Source organism: Triticum aestivum, chromosome 2A (assembly GCF_018294505.1).
Source record: "Triticum aestivum cultivar Chinese Spring chromosome 2A, IWGSC CS RefSeq v2.1, whole genome shotgun sequence".
NCBI classification, from domain to species: Eukaryota; Viridiplantae; Streptophyta; class Magnoliopsida; order Poales; family Poaceae; genus Triticum; species Triticum aestivum.
Window position 1 is genome coordinate 694,699,591 of NC_057797.1, and position 17,333 is coordinate 694,716,923.

Here is a 17,333-nt window from a genome sequence, read left to right on the forward strand (position 1 = left end):
TATCATGAGCCATATTTCTTTTGCAAAAAGCTTACTTTTTTGAAAGGCGTGGAAAAGCTTGTGGTTCGGCAAGTCGAACAATCGCTTTCTATGGTAGTTTTGCAGCGTACTAGTGATGTTGAATTATAGAGATTTTTGCACTAATCTTTCAAAAGAAATCAGTTGTTTTGCGTCGTTACATTTCTTTGTGGCCTACTATGGAAGTCGTTATCACTCACAGTGGGTTCAAGTGCAGGATTTTTTTTTCATTATAAGAAGGTAGTGCTTCTACATGTGGGCAGCACTTGGCGCGCCTAAGTTCTTGCTTGATGCATAATACACACTGCATGAACAAAGCGACTACCCCTATAAATAGAGCCATACACCAAACATTCATTTCACACATTCCCAAAGTAAGGCCTAGCTAAGACCAAAATCTTCACTAGCAATCCACTGGATACAAAATAATAGTACAAATAGCCATGGCAAAGTCACATGCATTGGCTGCAACATTGTTGCTTGTCATGGTGGTGTCCCTCGCCGCACTAGAGGGTGTTCATGGCGTGTGTGGCATGTCAAATGATGAATTCAAGCTTTGCCAGCCTGCGGCGGCAGTGGATAACCCGACAGAGAATCCGTCGGCTGAGTGTTGTGCTGCGCTTGGGAAGGCCAATCTATCATGCATTTGCCGCTACAAAGGTATCGCTGGCATATGGCTGAGAATGTACCACATCGACGCAAAGCGCGCCATGGCTCTGCCCGGCAAGTGTGGTCTCACCATGCCCAACAACTGCTCATGATCATTGGATGTACTACTCATGAGCTGATGAGCATCTAGGAGTCGGTTGTTCTACATCTGCATCGACACTTATATATGGCTAAATAAGTGGAGGAGCACTTGAAAAAGCATTGTGCTACTCGGTCTTATTGTTGTTGTGTAATTTGAAAGTGTGATTATCCCATTAAGCTCTTGATAAAATAGTATATGCATGTTATACTAGAAGTGTGAGGATGGCAAACGTGCCTTGCATGTTGTCCCATGAAATTAATATCTTATATTGGTGTTGTTCGTGTTAAAAGGTTGCATATTTTCTATTGAACACCTAAATGTCGATCACAACTTCTTTTCCTATTGGCCACACCTAAATAATTCTATTATCAACTACCAAGACGACTGTGCATTTGTGCAGCTAGTTTTCTACATTGAGTTTGTGATTTTTGCATTTATGTGCACTAAAAGAAACTGTAATCAATGTTTAGATTGTGAAAACATCCACCGACTATGGTGTCCAACGGACTGCCGCAGCACCTCTCTGGCTTCTAGAGAATCTCTAAAATGTAAATGTATAAGAAAACATATAGCACAACATATTGTTCAAAATTTGGAGGTGATCCCAGAAAGCATCCTACCAGGAACTAGTAAATGGACATGTGCTAGAATACAATCAGAAAAGGCAGGACTCCTGATTTGCATAATCAAACATAATGTCTACGCCAGCACAACTCACTACTTGCTAGGTAGTTCCAATTTGGAGGTCAGATAATCCTCGGTGAGGTGTGTGTGTGTGTGCGCGCTCTCAGGTCACTCTACAATTGCCCCTACCAAATGCAAGGGCTTTCTCAAATGTGGTCACCAAGAGGAACCACACTATGAATGTTGATTGATACAGGCAAAATTTATAATAGGGGAGCTACTTCGCTGAAGGAGGGACACTCACAGCAATACAAAAATGTACGTGTGCTTTATATGGCAGTGTTGAATTGCATGAAAGCATCCATCACATGGTTGTTGCACCACACAATGTTTCTATTTAAGTAGAGTAGAGCAACAATCCATAAAGAATCCTTTGTGTGTCAACCAAGGAGTAGAGCTTAGTCGTTGCTAGGTTCATTTCAGCAAGCCACATATTCAGCATACACAAGTATTGTACTTGGTTTGAACTGCTTTTTCAGTGTCATTGAAATCCACATGCATCCTAGGACTGGGAACCATCAGAATTTGCAACTGCACGAGCTGGGCTTTCTGCACGAAGTAACCTTGCCAAGATGGCCATGGGGAGATGGACTCTTTCATGAATTTGGCGCCATCGTGCATTTTTTTAACTAGGCATGGATCTGCGGGCTGCAGATCTTGCATCTTAGAGCAGTCAGACTATCTCTGTCTGTTGTGTCATGCAGATTGCCATTATCGTGTTTGAAGCACAAGAATGTGGTATCCTGTTTTATGCAAAATTACTAGTAGTAAAGTATTTCGTTTTGAACACTGTTGTCACCACATTCACGTCAGAATTAAGCTCATTCTAGTGTATTTAGGATTCTACCATTGATTTTCTCTCAAGATTACAATCTTCAACTGGTGAAGACTGCAACCCTTTCTTTCTTTTTTGGTGCAAGACTAACACTCGATTTCATAAATTGTGTGAAAGAATACTGAGACTGCTGATTTCATATTGAGGGCCTCCTTTCCTACGATTCTAAAAATGCAGAAATAGGGAGCCGGTAGAATTGTGATGTAAGTTGTTGGTTGCATTGTAGAAACAATACACATTCCTAAAGGGCCAGTTGCATTGCATAGTTGTCATAAGAATAGGGAAGAATTACCATGATATTAGTGTACTTTTCTTGAAATTTCATGCAAATTAGACCATAAAATAATCATATGTAATTCTCAATCTTACATATCAACAAAAATTCCTACGAAATACTTCTAAATCATTGAGGCCATTAAAATTCTTCCTAAATATTTTAGTACAATCTTCCAAAATTCTTCTAAATCATTGATGCCCTTAAAAAAATTCTTTATAGTAAGTGCTTTAAAAAAATACCATCATGCCTTTCGTTATAGGGTTATGGGGTGATCACAGCCGTTGATATGTTTAGGGGGGTGTACCGAAGCAGAAGTGTCTTTAGAAAACATGCACGGCTTTAGCATTAACACTTTTCAGACTTCTAGACAAATAGATCCTGGAAGCATATAGCATTTCAGTTTATTCAATTCAGGAAACATTCTACCAGGATCTAGTAAATGGACCTGTGCTAGAACGCTAGCAGGAAAGGCATGACTCCTGATTTGCATAATCAAACCCAACATCTACGCCACCACAACTCACTACTTGGTATAGGCGGGATTTGGAGGTCTGGTGATCCTCGGTGAGCTACATGCTCTGGAGAACCTCTATAATTGATCCCATCGCACGATCTCCCCTCTCTAAGACGTGCTCCAGTTTCTCCACCTTCTCGAGGAGCCGCTCAGCTTTCAATTTGTGCAGCTCAGCAGCTTATCTGAAGTCTTCAACACCCTGTACAACTAGAGTTTGAGGTACAAAGAGTGGGGAGCAAAAACGTTAGTTTGCATTGGGTATACATAAACCACAAGGCACGGCCATGGTAAACAAGAAGGAAGGAAGAAGCTCACCTTCAGCATCAGGGAAGACCACGAAGGATCATTTTCCCGTAGCGAGATCATCAAATTGTCATAGTCTTCCTGATTGATGATGAATGCACAAATGAATTACACTTTTTTAATTCATCCCAGATAGCTCATAACTAAGAGTACCGCGCCTCTTTAAATTGATGAACAACCAGCCTTTTCTGGCATCTTGGTAGACTCTGTCATTATCATTAAACATTGAATTAATTCGAAGATGTAGCAAACAACAAACATGAGCAAGAACATCAGCAACTGAGCAATCTATTAAGCTAGTCACGATGGGTGAAGTAACCTGCCACAAGATATGAATTACAAACTTAAATTAGATGAGAGCATCTCAATTAATCCCAATACCCAAGGTTGTGCGCTTCTTTTTTGTACCCTTCATGGATTTATGGCAGCAAGATCCTTCATGTTGAACGCAGTTGAGTAGTTCATGGTAATTCATGGAAACAGAACAACTGATGGACGCATGATTCAGACAATAAATTCGAAGGAGCAAGAAACGATATGACGGGAGGATCAATTGTTTATGCTGCAAAAAAAACATTAGGAGTCAAAGGGGATGAAGCGAGCCGTCAGCTAGGTCACTCTGGAGATCACTGATGGTGAGCAGTGGGTGATGAAGCTATGTACCTAGGGTAGGGTCATGGATCTGTCCAACATACCCTCCCCAAGGACATCTCTACAAAGAACCAGAAGCAGTCGAAGAAAAACCATCATCCACTCGACCATGAAGATGTGTTCACTCGACCACCTTGAAGACACTCGACCATGCTAACAACCACTCGACCACCAGAAGATGTGAAGCCCTTCACTCCGCAATGGTCGGGGTTTAAGTCATAGCTTTATGGACATTTATAGCACTTTACTTCGGACGTTACCAGTAACGCTCCTCCTTTATGAACATTGAACCCTGTGTAACGGACGGGAGCTGGGGTCCTGGCGCACTCTATATAACCCAACCCCTCCTCTAGGACAGGGGTTCGCACCTTCTGTAATTCACACGCATATATCCAGTCGACCGCCTCCGGGCTCCGAGACGTAAGGTTGTTACTTCCTCTGTGAAGGGCCTGAACTCGTAAAACACGCGTGTACAACTCCTCCATAGCTAGGATCTTGCCTCTACATTCCTACCCCCCTATTCTACTGTCAGTCCTAGAACCACGACAGTTGGCGTCCACCGTGGGGCAGGTGTCTTAGCGACTTGTTGGAGAAGTTGCTATTTTTCCGATCCCCTTCATCATGGTTCCAGGTGGAGGTTTGACTAAGGGCCGCGAGATCCGTCTCGGCGCGCTCATGTTTGTTGCTGACGACTCCGCTTGGCTTCAGGAGGCTCCACTCGATGTCGACGCACTCCCCGCCCGCGGGGCGACGCACTTTCGCACGTGCGTCTGCGGCGTCCTCCCGCGGCAGTCGTCGACCCAGTATCGGTCGGCAGCTTTCCCCATCCCTGCGGCCCACCGGAGCAAACGTTCCGGTCGGTCGAGGCTTCAGCGGTGGGTGAGGCATGCGGTGGCCCGCCAGTCGGCCAACCCTCAAGTCGCGGCGATCAAGCCCGTCGAAACTCTCTACGGCATGTTCGATCTCTCGACTGGCTCCGTAGAGACCGCATCCGAGTGCGACAGCAGCGACCCAACGGCTGAAGTTCTGATGGTCAATGGACCACGCAGCCCTCCTGGCTTCGCCTGTGAAGACGAAGGCGACGGGAACGGTGATCCGTTGCGCGTTCATGAAGAGTACCGCCCCGAACCCCTCTCTTCGCAGCAAAGGGAGGAACTTCGCCGCAGGAACATGGATGCACTACATACTCCTATAGTTGGAAAAACCCTTGAAGCCCAGGCCTTGGAGCAGGCGCGCTTGGCCAACTTGGCTCAGCGCACTCGACTGGAGAACCTCCAGCGTGCACTCGACGATCGCACTCGGGAGCGTGCTCCCGAATCCAGTCGATGCCAACTTTTTCCACCTCCGACTTAGGTATACCGAACCCCGATCCAGAATCTACCAGCTGCTTCCCGGATAGCGGAGTCGATCCAACCTTCCCAGTCAAAAGCTGGCCGAGGTCTGGTGCAGATCCGAGCCTTGCTCCGGGCGGCGGGAGAACAGAATACGGTCGTATCTCAGTCGCGGAATAGGATCCATAGCAGATCTGTGGTTGCAGACACAGTTCAGTCGGCCCATAGCCCAAGATCGCCCCCGAGGCGTGAGGGACGTGGGTATCGACGAGATCAATACAGAAACCGTGAGCAGTATGATCACCGAGTCGATCGCGATGATCGTCGTCGAGTGCCCACGCCTCCCCCAAGGAGTGGGTCGTACGTGCCTCGGCAACATGAAGACAGACGCCCTCACAGTGTTGGCCGAGGTATTCCAGTCGACCCCAAGGAGTCAGGCTTTGATGCGAGATCTATTCTCGTCCAGGGCTTGGTCGACAGAAACAGAGCTCACCGAGAGGGCCATGACAGGGATCTGCAAACCAGCAACAGGGTGCATGTCTTAGGTCCAGAGTGCTTCAGCAGAGCTATCAAAGCTGCAGTGATTCCCCCCAACTTCAGGTTGGCGACTGGAGTCACTAAGTTCACTAGTGAGTCCAAGCCTGACACTTGGCTTGAAGACTACTGAGTGGCTGCCTAGATTGGAGGCGGCAATGATGAAGTGGCCATGAAACACCTTCCTCTGATGTTGGAGGTCTCAGCTAGAGCATGGCTGAATCAGTTGGCACCTGGCAGTATTTATACTTGGGAAGATCTCACCCGAGTGTTTGTCAGAACATTTGAGGGCACTTGCAAACGGCCGGCAGGTTTGACGGAATTACAGTGTTGTGTTCAGAAACTGAATGAAACTTTGAGGGATTATATCCAAAGATGGATCACCCTACACCACACGGTGGAGGATGTGTCTGATCATCAGGCAATTTGTGCCTTTAAGGAAGGTGTCAGGTATTGGGAGTTGAATCTGAAATTCGGCCGGACAGGAAATATGACTCTGACTCGGATGATGGAGATTGCCACCAAGGATGCCAATGGTGAAGAAGAAGAACGACTCCGGAGTGGCAAGCACAAAGCAGTCGCCCACGAAGCCGGAGGAGGAAACTCCAGTCGAAAACAGAAGCGCAAGGCCGAGCCAGCTGCTCCTGGTGAAGCCTTGGCTGTGGTTCAAGGAAAGTTCAAGGGGAAGCCCAAAGGGCCGTGGAACCCCAAGAAAGTAAAAGATCAAGATGGAAATGACGTGTTGGGTCTGCCGTGCCACATCCACACCAACAAAGATGAAGAGGGTAATTTCATTTACCCGAAGCACACCACTCGGCAGTGTCGGCTCCTAATCCAGCAATTCCGAGAGAAACAGCCCAAGGAAAAGGAGAAGGAAGCAGACAAGGCTGAGGATGAGGAAGGGGATGATGATGGTTATCCCCACGTGAATTCCACTCTGATGATTTTTGCTGACGTTGAGAGCAAAAGTCGATTGAAAGTCATCAACAGAGAAGTGAACATGGTCGCTCCGGTGACACCCAGTTATTTGAAGTGATCACAGACTTCCATTACATTCGACCAGTCTGATCATCCAGCGCACATAGCCACCCCTGGGAGGCAAGCACTGGTGGTCGACCCGGTGGTCGAAGGCACTTGACTGACAAAAGTCCTGATGGACGGTGGCAGTGGCCTGAACATACTGTATGCAGAGACGTTGAAGGGAATGGGCATTCCGATGTCCAGACTCAATGAAAGCAATATGAGTTTCCATGGGGTCATTCCAGGCAAGAAGGCTGCATCCCTCGGTCAGATTTCTCTAGTTTTCGGTGATTCCAAGAATTACCGCAAAGAAAAGTTGACATTTAAAGTTGTGGATTTCCAGAGTGCCTATCATGCCATTCTGGGCAGGCCAGCTTATGCACGTTTTATGGCTTGACCATGTTACATGTACCTCAAATTGAAGATGCCTGGTCCCAAAGGGGTGATCACTATCTCTGGTAATCAGAAGAAGGCAGAAGAGTGCTTCCAGAAGGGTTCAAAGATCGCCGATGCTCACATGGCCGTGGTAGAATTGCAAGAATACTAGAAAAATGCAGATCCGAGTGATTTGTTGCGAGCCAAGAAGCCAGCCACAGATTTAGCATTCCAGTCGTCTGGTGAAACGAAGTCGATTCACATTCACCCGACAGACCCCAATGCTGCTCCGACTCACATTTCAACCACACTCGACTCCAAATAGGAAGAAGCGATCATCCAGTTCCTCCGTGAGAACTGGGACATCTTTGCATGGAAGCCTTCTGACATGTCGGGTGTTCCCAGGGGACTGGCTGAGCATCGTTTGCGAGTCGACCCAAAAGTGAAACCAGTCAAAGAACATCTTCGACGGTCCGCCGTACAGGAGAGAAAGGCAATCGGTGAAGAGGTGGCTCGGCTTTTGGCAGCTGAGTTTATCCAAGAGATTTACCACTCCGAGTGGTTAGCCAATGTTGTCATGGTCCCAAAGAAGGACGACTCACTTCGCATGTGCATTGACTTCAAGCATATCAATCGAACCTGCCCGAAAGATCACTTTCCTCTCCCTCGCATCGACCAGATAGTCGACTCGACTGCGGGGTGCGAGCGTTTGTCCTTTTTGGACGCCTACTCCGGGTACCACCAGATCCGTCTGTACGGACCCGACGAGATACAGACAGCTTTCATCACCCCGTTTGGGTGCTTCTATAATGTCACAATGCCATTCGGTTTGAAGAACGCTGGAGCCACATTCATGCGGATGATTCAGAAGTGCCTGCTCACTCAGACCAGTCGGAATGTGGAAGCATACATGGATGACATTGTGGTCAAGTCACGTAAAGGTTCCGACCTACTGACTAACCTTGCTGAAACCTTTGCCAGCCTCAAAAGGTATGATATCAAGCTCAATCCATCAAAGTGTGCATTTGGAGTTCCGGGCGGGAAATTACTCGGTTTCCTAGTTTCCGAACGAGGGATCGATGCTAACCCAGAGAAAGTGGGTGCTATAGTCCGAATGAAATGCCCTATGCGTGTGCATGATGTCCAGAATCTTACTGGTTGCTTGGCCGCCCTAAGTCGATTCATTTCTCGCCTCGGTGAAAAGGCGATGCCTCTTTACCAACTGATGAAGAAATCAGATAAGTTCGAGTGGACCCCAGAAGCTAATGCAGCATTTGCAGAGCTAAAAGCCCTGCTTTCCACCCAGCCGGTGCTTGCTGCTCCAATCAGCAAAGAGCCTTTACTGCTTTATATAGCAGCCACTGGACAAGTCGTCAGTACAGTACTTACGATCGAGCGGGAAGAAGAAGGAAAAGCTTATAAAGTTCAGCGCCCAGTTTATTATATTTCTGAAGTCCTGACTCCGTCAAAGAAGAGATAACCGCACTACCAGAAGCTCGCCTATGGGATTTACATGACCACGAAGAAGGTTGCACACTATTTCTCTGATCACTCTGTTACAGTCGCCAGCGACGCTCCATTGTTAGAGATTCTGCACAACAGAGATGCAACTGGTCGAGTGGCAAAATGGACGATTGAACTCCTTCCCTTAGATATCAAGTTTGAGGCAAAGAAAGCTATCAAGTCCCAAGCAATAGCAGATTTCCTCGCCGAGTGGATCGAACAGCAACTGCCGACTCAAGTTCACTCGGAGCACTGGACCATGTTCTTTGACTGATCCAAAATGTTGAATGGTTCTGGTGCTGGGGTAGTACTGGTATCCCCCAAGGAGACAAGCTCAGATATGTCCTCCAGATTCACTTTGATTCCTCCAACAATGAAGCAGAATATGAAGCACTCCTGTATGGGTTGCGCATGGCCATCTCACTCGGCGTCTGTCGCCTCATGGTCTATGGCGACTCAGATTTGGTGGTCAATCAAGTGATGAAGGAATGGGACGTCAGAAGCCCAGCCATGACCGGTTACTGCAACGCGGTGAGGAAGTTGGAAAAGAAGTTTGAATGATTAGAGCTTCACCACATCCCCCGGCTGAAAAATCAAGCAGCCGATGACTTGGCAAAGATAGGATCCAAGAGAGAAGCCATTCCCAGCAATGTGTGTTTGGAACATATTCACACGCCGACAGTTCAGGAAGATCCTTTTACTGAAGAGCCCCCACAGCCTAAGAGCGTCACAGATCCGACTGAAGTCGAGGTCCCAGCAGTGGTCGACCTAATCATGGAGATTCTGGTCATCACACCCAACTAGACAGTGCCGTACATTGCGTACATCCTCAGTAAAGAACTCCCAGAAGACGAAGAAGAGGCTCGGTAGATCGTCCGTCGATCCAAGGCCTTTACTGTGATAAGAGGACAATTGTTCAAGGAAAGCGTGACTAGAGTCGGTCGGAGATGCATAACGCCAGAAGAAGCTTGAATGATGCTTAATTACATCCACTCGGGGACCTGTGGCCACCATGCGTCCTCTTGGGCCATCGTGGCTAAAGCATACCGAGACGGGTTCTATTGGCCGCGAGCAAATGAAATGGCAAAAGATATAGTCGACAGATGTGAAGGCTGCCAGTTTTACTCGGACATGTCTCACAAGCCAGCGTCAACCCTGAAGACCATTCCTCTCGTCTGGCCCTTTGCTGTTTGGGGTTTGGATATGGTTGGACCATTGAGAACTGGTAAGAGTGGCTTCACTCATGTGCTCGTGGCAGTCGACAAGTTTACCAAATGGATCGAAGCTAAACCTATCAAGAGTCTCGAGACCAGCACTGATGTCAGTTTTATCAGAGAATTGACATTCAGATATGGAGTTCCACACAGCATCATTATGGACAATGGGTCGAACTTTGATTCTGACGAGTTTAGATCCTTCTGCGCTTCTCAAGGCACGCGAGTCGACTACGCTTCCGTCGCTCACCCGTAGTCGAACGGACAAGCAGAAAGAGCTAATGGCTTGATTCTCAAAGGATTGAAACCCCGACTGATGCGTGACCTCAAACACGCAGCAGGCATTTGGGTCGATGAGCTTCCGTCAGTTTTGTGGGGTTTGAGGACAACTCCCAATCGGTCGACTGGACGAACTCCTTTCTTCTTGGTCTATGGAGCCGAAGTTGTTCTGCCGAGTGACCTGCTCCACAATGCACCCTGAGTCGAGCTCTTTTCTGAAGAAGAAGCAGAGCAGGCCCGATAGGATTCAGTCGATCTCTTAGAGGAGGAAAGAGAGATGGCCTTGATCCGGTCGACCATTTATCAGCAAGACTTGCGTCAATTCCACGCCAAGAACGTGAGGAGCTGAACCTTTCAAGAGAGAGACCTGGTTCTTTGAGTGGATCAACAAAAACCACACAAGCTCGCCCCAGCTTGGGAAGGCCCCTTCATCATCACCAAAGTTCTACACAACGGAGCATACCATCTTTACAGTGTTGAGCATCAGAAAGACGAGCCACGGGCTTGGAACGCGGAGCTGCTCTGCCCCTTTTATACTTAAGCACTCGTTCGAATAAAATGTAATAAGAAACACCTTTGTAATTTGTTTATCAAAGACAAGAGCTTTACGGTCCTCTCGTATGATTGTTGTTGTTCTTATTTACCTCTGAAATCCCCCAGTGGGTGGGCTTAGTCGCAAATCCGTTTCGCCTAAGTTCGAAAAAAATCCTACCGAGTGGAGAGCAATCCTCCCACTTGGGGGGCTTAGCCGCAGTCCAGTACTCGCCTAAGTTCTCTCACTCGGAGACTTAGCCGCAGTCCGGTACTCACCTAAGTTTGAAAAATCCTACCGAATGGAGGGCAATCCTCCCACTCGGGGGCTTAGCTGCAGTCCAATACTCGCCTAAGTTCTCTCACTCGGAGACTTAGCCACAGACCGGTACTCGCCTAAGTTTGAAAAATCCTACCAAGTGGAGAGCAATCCTCCCACTCGGGGGTTTAGCTGCAGTCCAGTACTCGCCTAAGTTCTCTCACTCGGAGACTTAGCTGCAGTCCGGTGCTCGCCTAAGTTTGAAAAATCCTACCGAGTGGAGAGCAATCCTCCCACTCGAGGGCTTAGCTGCAGTCCAATACTCGCCTAAGTTCTCCCACTCGGAGACTTAGCCGCAGTCCGGTACTCGCCTAAGTTTGAAAAATCCTACCGAGTGGAGAGCAATCCTCCCACTCGGGGGCTTAGCTGTAGTCTAGTACTCACCTAAGTTCTCTCACTCGGAGACTTAGCTGCAGTCCGGTACTCGCCTAAGTTTGAAAAATCCTACCGAGTGGAGAGCAATCCTCCCACTCTGGGGCTTAGCTGCAGTCCAGTACTCGCCTAAGTTCTCTCACTCGGAGACTTAGCTGCAGTCCGGTACTCGTCTAAGTTTGGAAAATCCTACCGAGTGGAGAGCAATCCTCCCACTCAGAGGCTTAGCTGCAGTCCAGTACTCACCTAAGTTCTCTCACTCGGAGACTTAGCTGCAGTCCGGTACTCGCCTAAGTTTGAAAAATCCTAGCGAGTGGAGAGCAATCCTCCCACTCGGGGGCTTAGTTGCAGTCCAATACTCGCCTAAGTTCTCTCACTCGGGGACTTAGCTGCAGTCCGGTACTCGCCTAAGTTTGAAAAATCCTACCGAGTGAAGAGCAATCCCCTCACTCGGGGGCTTAGCTGCAGTCCAATACTCGCCTAAGTTCGAAACATATCCCTATCCGCAAGGACGACGAGGTGCAGGTCGACTGCAACCTTCTCCTTCGGAGCTACGACACAAGTACAACGTGCGCTCCATCCCTATCCGCAAGGACGAAGAGGTGCAGGTCGACTGCAACCTTCTCCTTCGGAGCTACGGCACAAGTACAACGTGTGCTCCATCCCTATCCGCAAGGACGATGAGGTGCAGGTCGACTGCAACTTTCTTCTTTGGAGCTACGGCACAAATACAACGTGCGCTCCATCCCTATCCGCAAGGACGACGAGGTGCAGGTCGACTGCAACCTTCTCCTTCGGAGCTACGCCACAAGTACAATGTGCGTTCCATCCCTATCCGCAAGGACGACGAAGCGCAGGTCGACTGGAGCCACCACTTCAGAGCTGCATCTCCAGCGCAAAGACTATTCCAAGCAGCAAACCAAAAGTATTCGAGCATCAAGCCCGAAGGAGTTTAACGGTTACAGCAACCACTCGGCATTCCGAGGCAAATTTAAAGCAGATTCAAGTCTCATAAGTTTGTTCACTCGGCAGGAGGAGGGCTGGCAGGCTCGACGAATTCGTCCAGGTCGATCCCATCCGTGATCCGAGTAGCAGCAGCGATGAAAGTTTCCATGAAGGACTGGAAGTCATGCTTTTTGGTGTTAGCGACCTTGATCGCAGTCAGCTTGTCTTCACGAGCCTCCTTGCAATGGACTCGCACCAAGGACAGCGCCACATCAGCACCACACCGGGCGGAGGACTTCTTCCATTCTTGCACTCGGTCAGGGATCTCATTCAGTCGAGCCATCAGGGATTCCAGGTCATTTTGAAGCGTCGCCCTTGGCCAAAGTGATGAGTCGATTCGGGAGACTACCTCCTTCAGGCGCACGAGGTAGCTTGTGGCGCTGGCGATACGGGACTCCAGTCGGAGCACGTTCATTGCAGTTTCGTCGCAAACTAGAGAAGCGATAGGGTCCAGACCCGTCTCGACCTTTCCAGTTTCCTCGTCAAAGTCTTGGCAGAATTCTGCAGCCAAAAATTAGTGAGTCGACTGAGCAGGATCCGTTCGCAAGCATCAACACAGACGGTTTAAAAGAAATACCTTCCAGCGTGAGATAGAGCTTCTTGGCAAGAGTCCTCAGATCCGTGTCATTCCTCTTGCGGATCGCGGACTCCAGCTTTTCATTCAGGGCAACCTTGTCCTTCTTCAGACTAGTCACTTCACGGTTAGATTCATTGAGGCAAGATTTCAGCCTGTTCACCTCCCCTTCCAGCGCTCCGACTGAAGCCAGCTTCTGGTCTGCGCGAGCAGTTTTATCTTGGGCTGCTTTTTGCGCGGCGGCGAGGTCCGAGTCCTTCATCTCCAGAGCCAACTTCATTTTCTCTACAAAAGAAGCAATCGAATCAAACAAGAGATCGAAGAAATATATTGAAAGACAGTCGACAGGCAGTTACCTTCCATACCAGCAGCTTCATCTTGAGCTTTCTTCAGATTCTGCTGGGCCAATTCCAAGTTGAGGTTGAGTTGCCTCTGCTTCTCCTCAAGTTTAGCAAACTTGGAAATAAGAGTACAAGACTTCTACAGAAGGCAAAAGACGGGTCAGTCGACAAGATCAAAGGTTGTTTACTTTCGAGTGAATAAAACCTAAAGAAGTCACTTGAGACCCCGGCCGGCTGGACACTGTCGACTGTAGTCTCGGGGACTACACCCAGCGGGTGCACTTGGCGTGCCCCCGCTAATTAAAACCCAACTCGACCAGTCCGCCCGGATCAAGTCAAAAAAAAAGTTGTTCAGACCCCAGTCGACTGCGGTCTCGGGGACTACACCTAGTGGGTGCACTTGGCGTGCCCCCACCGGTTCAGATCCTACTCGACCGGTCCGCCCGAGTCGAGTAGAAGAAAAGAAAGGAAGGTAGAACTCAGACCCCAGTCGACTGCCAGTAGTCGACCGCGGTCTCGGGGACTACACCTAGTGGGTGCACTTAGCGTGCCCCCACCGGTTCAGATCCTACTCGCTCAGACCGAGTGGAAGAACGCAACTACCAAAGACAACAAAACACCCACTGGGTGCTCTGATCCGACGCAAACAACAGGAGATTGTGTAGAAGAAAATTTTTCGGGTAGCATATCCTGATAGAACAAGAGCAGTCGAAAATTCTACTTAGCTGGACATTGGCCCGGAGAGCAGCACTGGCGTCGTAGGCAGCCTGGCTATTCTCATGCACCGTCTTCATCCGCTCCATCATCACGTCAACCTGTCGGATGGCTTCCGCAGCCGCTTCCAACTGGTTGTCCGGGACGGGGTAGCTGGTGAAGAAGAGAGCAGACGACCCAGGTGCAGCAGCTTGGACCTTCGAGGCATGAGATGGGACGACTGAAGGAATCACCGATATAGTCGACGGTGCGGGGCGCTCACTCGACAACGGTACAGCGAAGGTTACAGAGGCCCCGCCCGCGCCTTCAGATTGATGGACGGTTGGTGTTGTCGTCGGTCCCTGCTGAGACGCCTTACCAGTCGTCGCCTTTTTATTCTTCCTGGGCTTAGGAGCCACATCTTCATCATCATCTGGGAGATCGATGACGTTGGGCGGAGCTGCAGAGAAGATCAGTCGACTCTAAAGTAAACCGCTAGAATTCAATCAACCGAGTAGTCAAGAGCAAGATCATAAGAGTTTTTACCTGGGTTGGAGGTGACCGCATCTTCCATCTCCTTGTCTCGGTATGGAGAGAAGAGGTTCTCGACGTAGCAGCACTGCAAAGACCCGCATCTAGTCGGTTACGTTCTGTTACTCGAGTCGACGAAAAGAACAAGTCAGATGATTACCCGGAGATGGTAGGGACGGTCACTTTGATCCTGGGCAAAGCCTTTGGCAGTTTGGAGGAGGTGGCTTCGGTGCTTTTGGCGCTGGAGGCGGCACAACTTTGAGCTGCTTCGGAGCCTTCTCAATCGGCATTGGGGAAGACGTCCTGGGGTGCTTCGAAGACTGCCCGATCGGCGCAGCCACCAGGCCCGGAGCGCTCGCCGGGTCGTGAGCGTGTTTGGATCTCCTCTCCCTACGAGGAGGCGAGTCGACCTCTTCGTCATCAGTCGATTCGACGCTCTCCTCGTCCTCCTCAGCATCCGAGTGCCCTTCGCCGCTCTCGCCCCCGCTTGCTCCTTCCTCGACGTCTTGCTCCTGTACTTCGTTGGGCATTGAGTACATGTCGATGAGGGCCTGAAAAGACAACGATCAAAAGAAATTCAGTCGACCATCAACAAGATGTCACACAGTGAATCGGAAAGATACTTGATAAAACAGAATCATACCTGCTCCGGCTGACGCGAGTGGTCGAATGGAATCACCCTCCTAGACCCCCGAGGGTTGTCTTTGTTGCTGGTGATTCCCATCAGCCACTTCTCCAAGATGTCCTCGCTGACGTCCTCCGGGTGGATCCGAGTGGAGTCCTCGAGCCCAGAGTACATCCACATCGGATGATCACGTGCCTGAAGCGGTTGGATGTGTCGACCGAGAAAGACCTCCAGCAGGTCCATCCCAGTCACCCCATCGCGGACGAGTTGGACGACCCGCTCGACCAGCACCTTGACCTGCGCCTTCTCTTCTGGGACCACCTTCAGGGAGGAGGGCTTCTCCACTCGAGCCAAAGAAAAGGGAGGAAGTCCAGTCGACTGACCCGGGGTCGGCTGGTCCTTACAGTAAAACCAAGTCGACTGCCAACCCCGGACCGAGTCGGGAAGGATCATTGCTGGGAAGGTGCTCTTGTTCCTCATCTGGATCCCCAGGCCCCCGCACATCTGGATCACGTGCATCCTCTCATCACTCGGATTGGCCTTTTTGACCGACTGGGAGCGGCAGGTGAAGATGTGTTTGAAAAGACCCTAGTGCGGTCGACAGCCCAAGAAATTTTCACACATTGACACAAAAGTAGCCAGATAGACTATGGTGTTTGGAGTGAAATGGTGGAGCTGACCCCCAAAGAATTTCAAAAAGCCCCGAAAGAAAGGATGGGGAGGCAGTGAGAATCCGCGATCTACGTGGGTGGCGAGGAGAACGCACTCACCCTCCCTTGGCTGCGGCTCGGTCTCGTTCCCCGGGAGCCGCGCCAACTTGTGGGGGATCAGTCCCCCCTCCACCAGGTCGTCGAGGTCATCTTCGCTGATCATCGAGCGGATCCAGTCGCCCTGGATCCAGCCCGACGGCAGGCCGGATCTCGACGAGGATCCGCCCCGGCTGGTCCGCTTGCCCTTCGCCTTCGTGGTCGCCTTCTTCGCGCGCTCCAGTGCCACCGTCTTCTCTTTTCCCATGGCGGCGGGTCGAGTTCGAGCGAGGGTTCGCCGACGAGGGCAGGAGCAAGCGTGGCGGGGAGGTCGAAGGAAGAATAAAAGAGAATGGGAGCGTACGGGGCAGAGGCCTGGTCCGGTGCCTTTTATAAGGTCGTTCCCCGAGTGACTGACTGGTGGACCCGGACGATCTAAACAAATCCCGCAACAGTCACGCGTGCAGCACGTGGCGAAAAAGATGGTGCGGAGATCGAGGAGACTTGCCTAATCCGTCCCGATTACCACGGTCTCGCCCATCTGGCGCGCTTCCCGAAATTCGAATCCCACAAAATCCGCGGAGAGCAGAGTAACTTGCCAGACTGAAAACACCCTCTACATTATCATTCAGAATTCTACCGTGAAAAAATTCACTCGACAAAAAAACCAAGAATGAACCAAGGCGGCTGAAAAAGGATTTGACGTCATCTCCTTAGTTCATTGTTCCAGAACTACTCGTAGCATAAAGAATGAGTCGGAAGTGTTCCTTCCTTACTCAAACCCTGATCCATTCGGGGGCTAATGATGAAGCTATGTACCTAGGGTAGGGTCATGGATCTGTCCAACATACCCTCCCCAAGGACATATCTACAAAGAACCAGAAGCAGCCGAAGAAAAACCATCATCCACTCGACCATGAAGATGTGTTCACTCGACCACCTTGAAGACACTCGAGCACCAGAAGATGTGAATCCCTTCCCTCCGCAACGGTCGGGGTTTAAGTGGTAGCTTTATGGACATTTATAGCACATTACTTCGGAAGTTACCAGTAACGCTCCTCCTTTATGAACATTGAACCCTATGTAACGGAGGGAAGCTGGGGTCCTGGCGCACTCTATATAAGCCACCCCCTCCTCTAGGACAGGGGTTCGCACCTTCTGTAATTCACACGCATATATCCAGTCGACCGCCTCCGGGCTCCGAGACATAGGGCTGTTACTTCCTCCGAGAAGGGCTTGAACTCGTAAAACTCGTGTGTACAACTCCTCCATAGCTAGGATCTTGCCTCTACATTCCTACCCCCCTA

The 17,333-nt window shown here is 49.7% G+C and overlaps 1 protein-coding gene across 1 annotated transcript; it reads left to right on the forward strand.

Moving 5' to 3' along the window:
- Positions 1-367: 367 nt before the first annotated feature.
- LOC123190303 (putative lipid-transfer protein DIR1) lies at positions 368-1,096 on the forward strand. The gene has a single exon (XM_044602920.1). The coding sequence runs from the start codon at positions 462-464 to the stop codon at positions 777-779; it is 318 nt and encodes a 105-aa protein (XP_044458855.1). The 5' UTR covers positions 368-461; the 3' UTR covers positions 780-1,096.
- Positions 1,097-17,333: the final 16,237 nt, after the last annotated feature.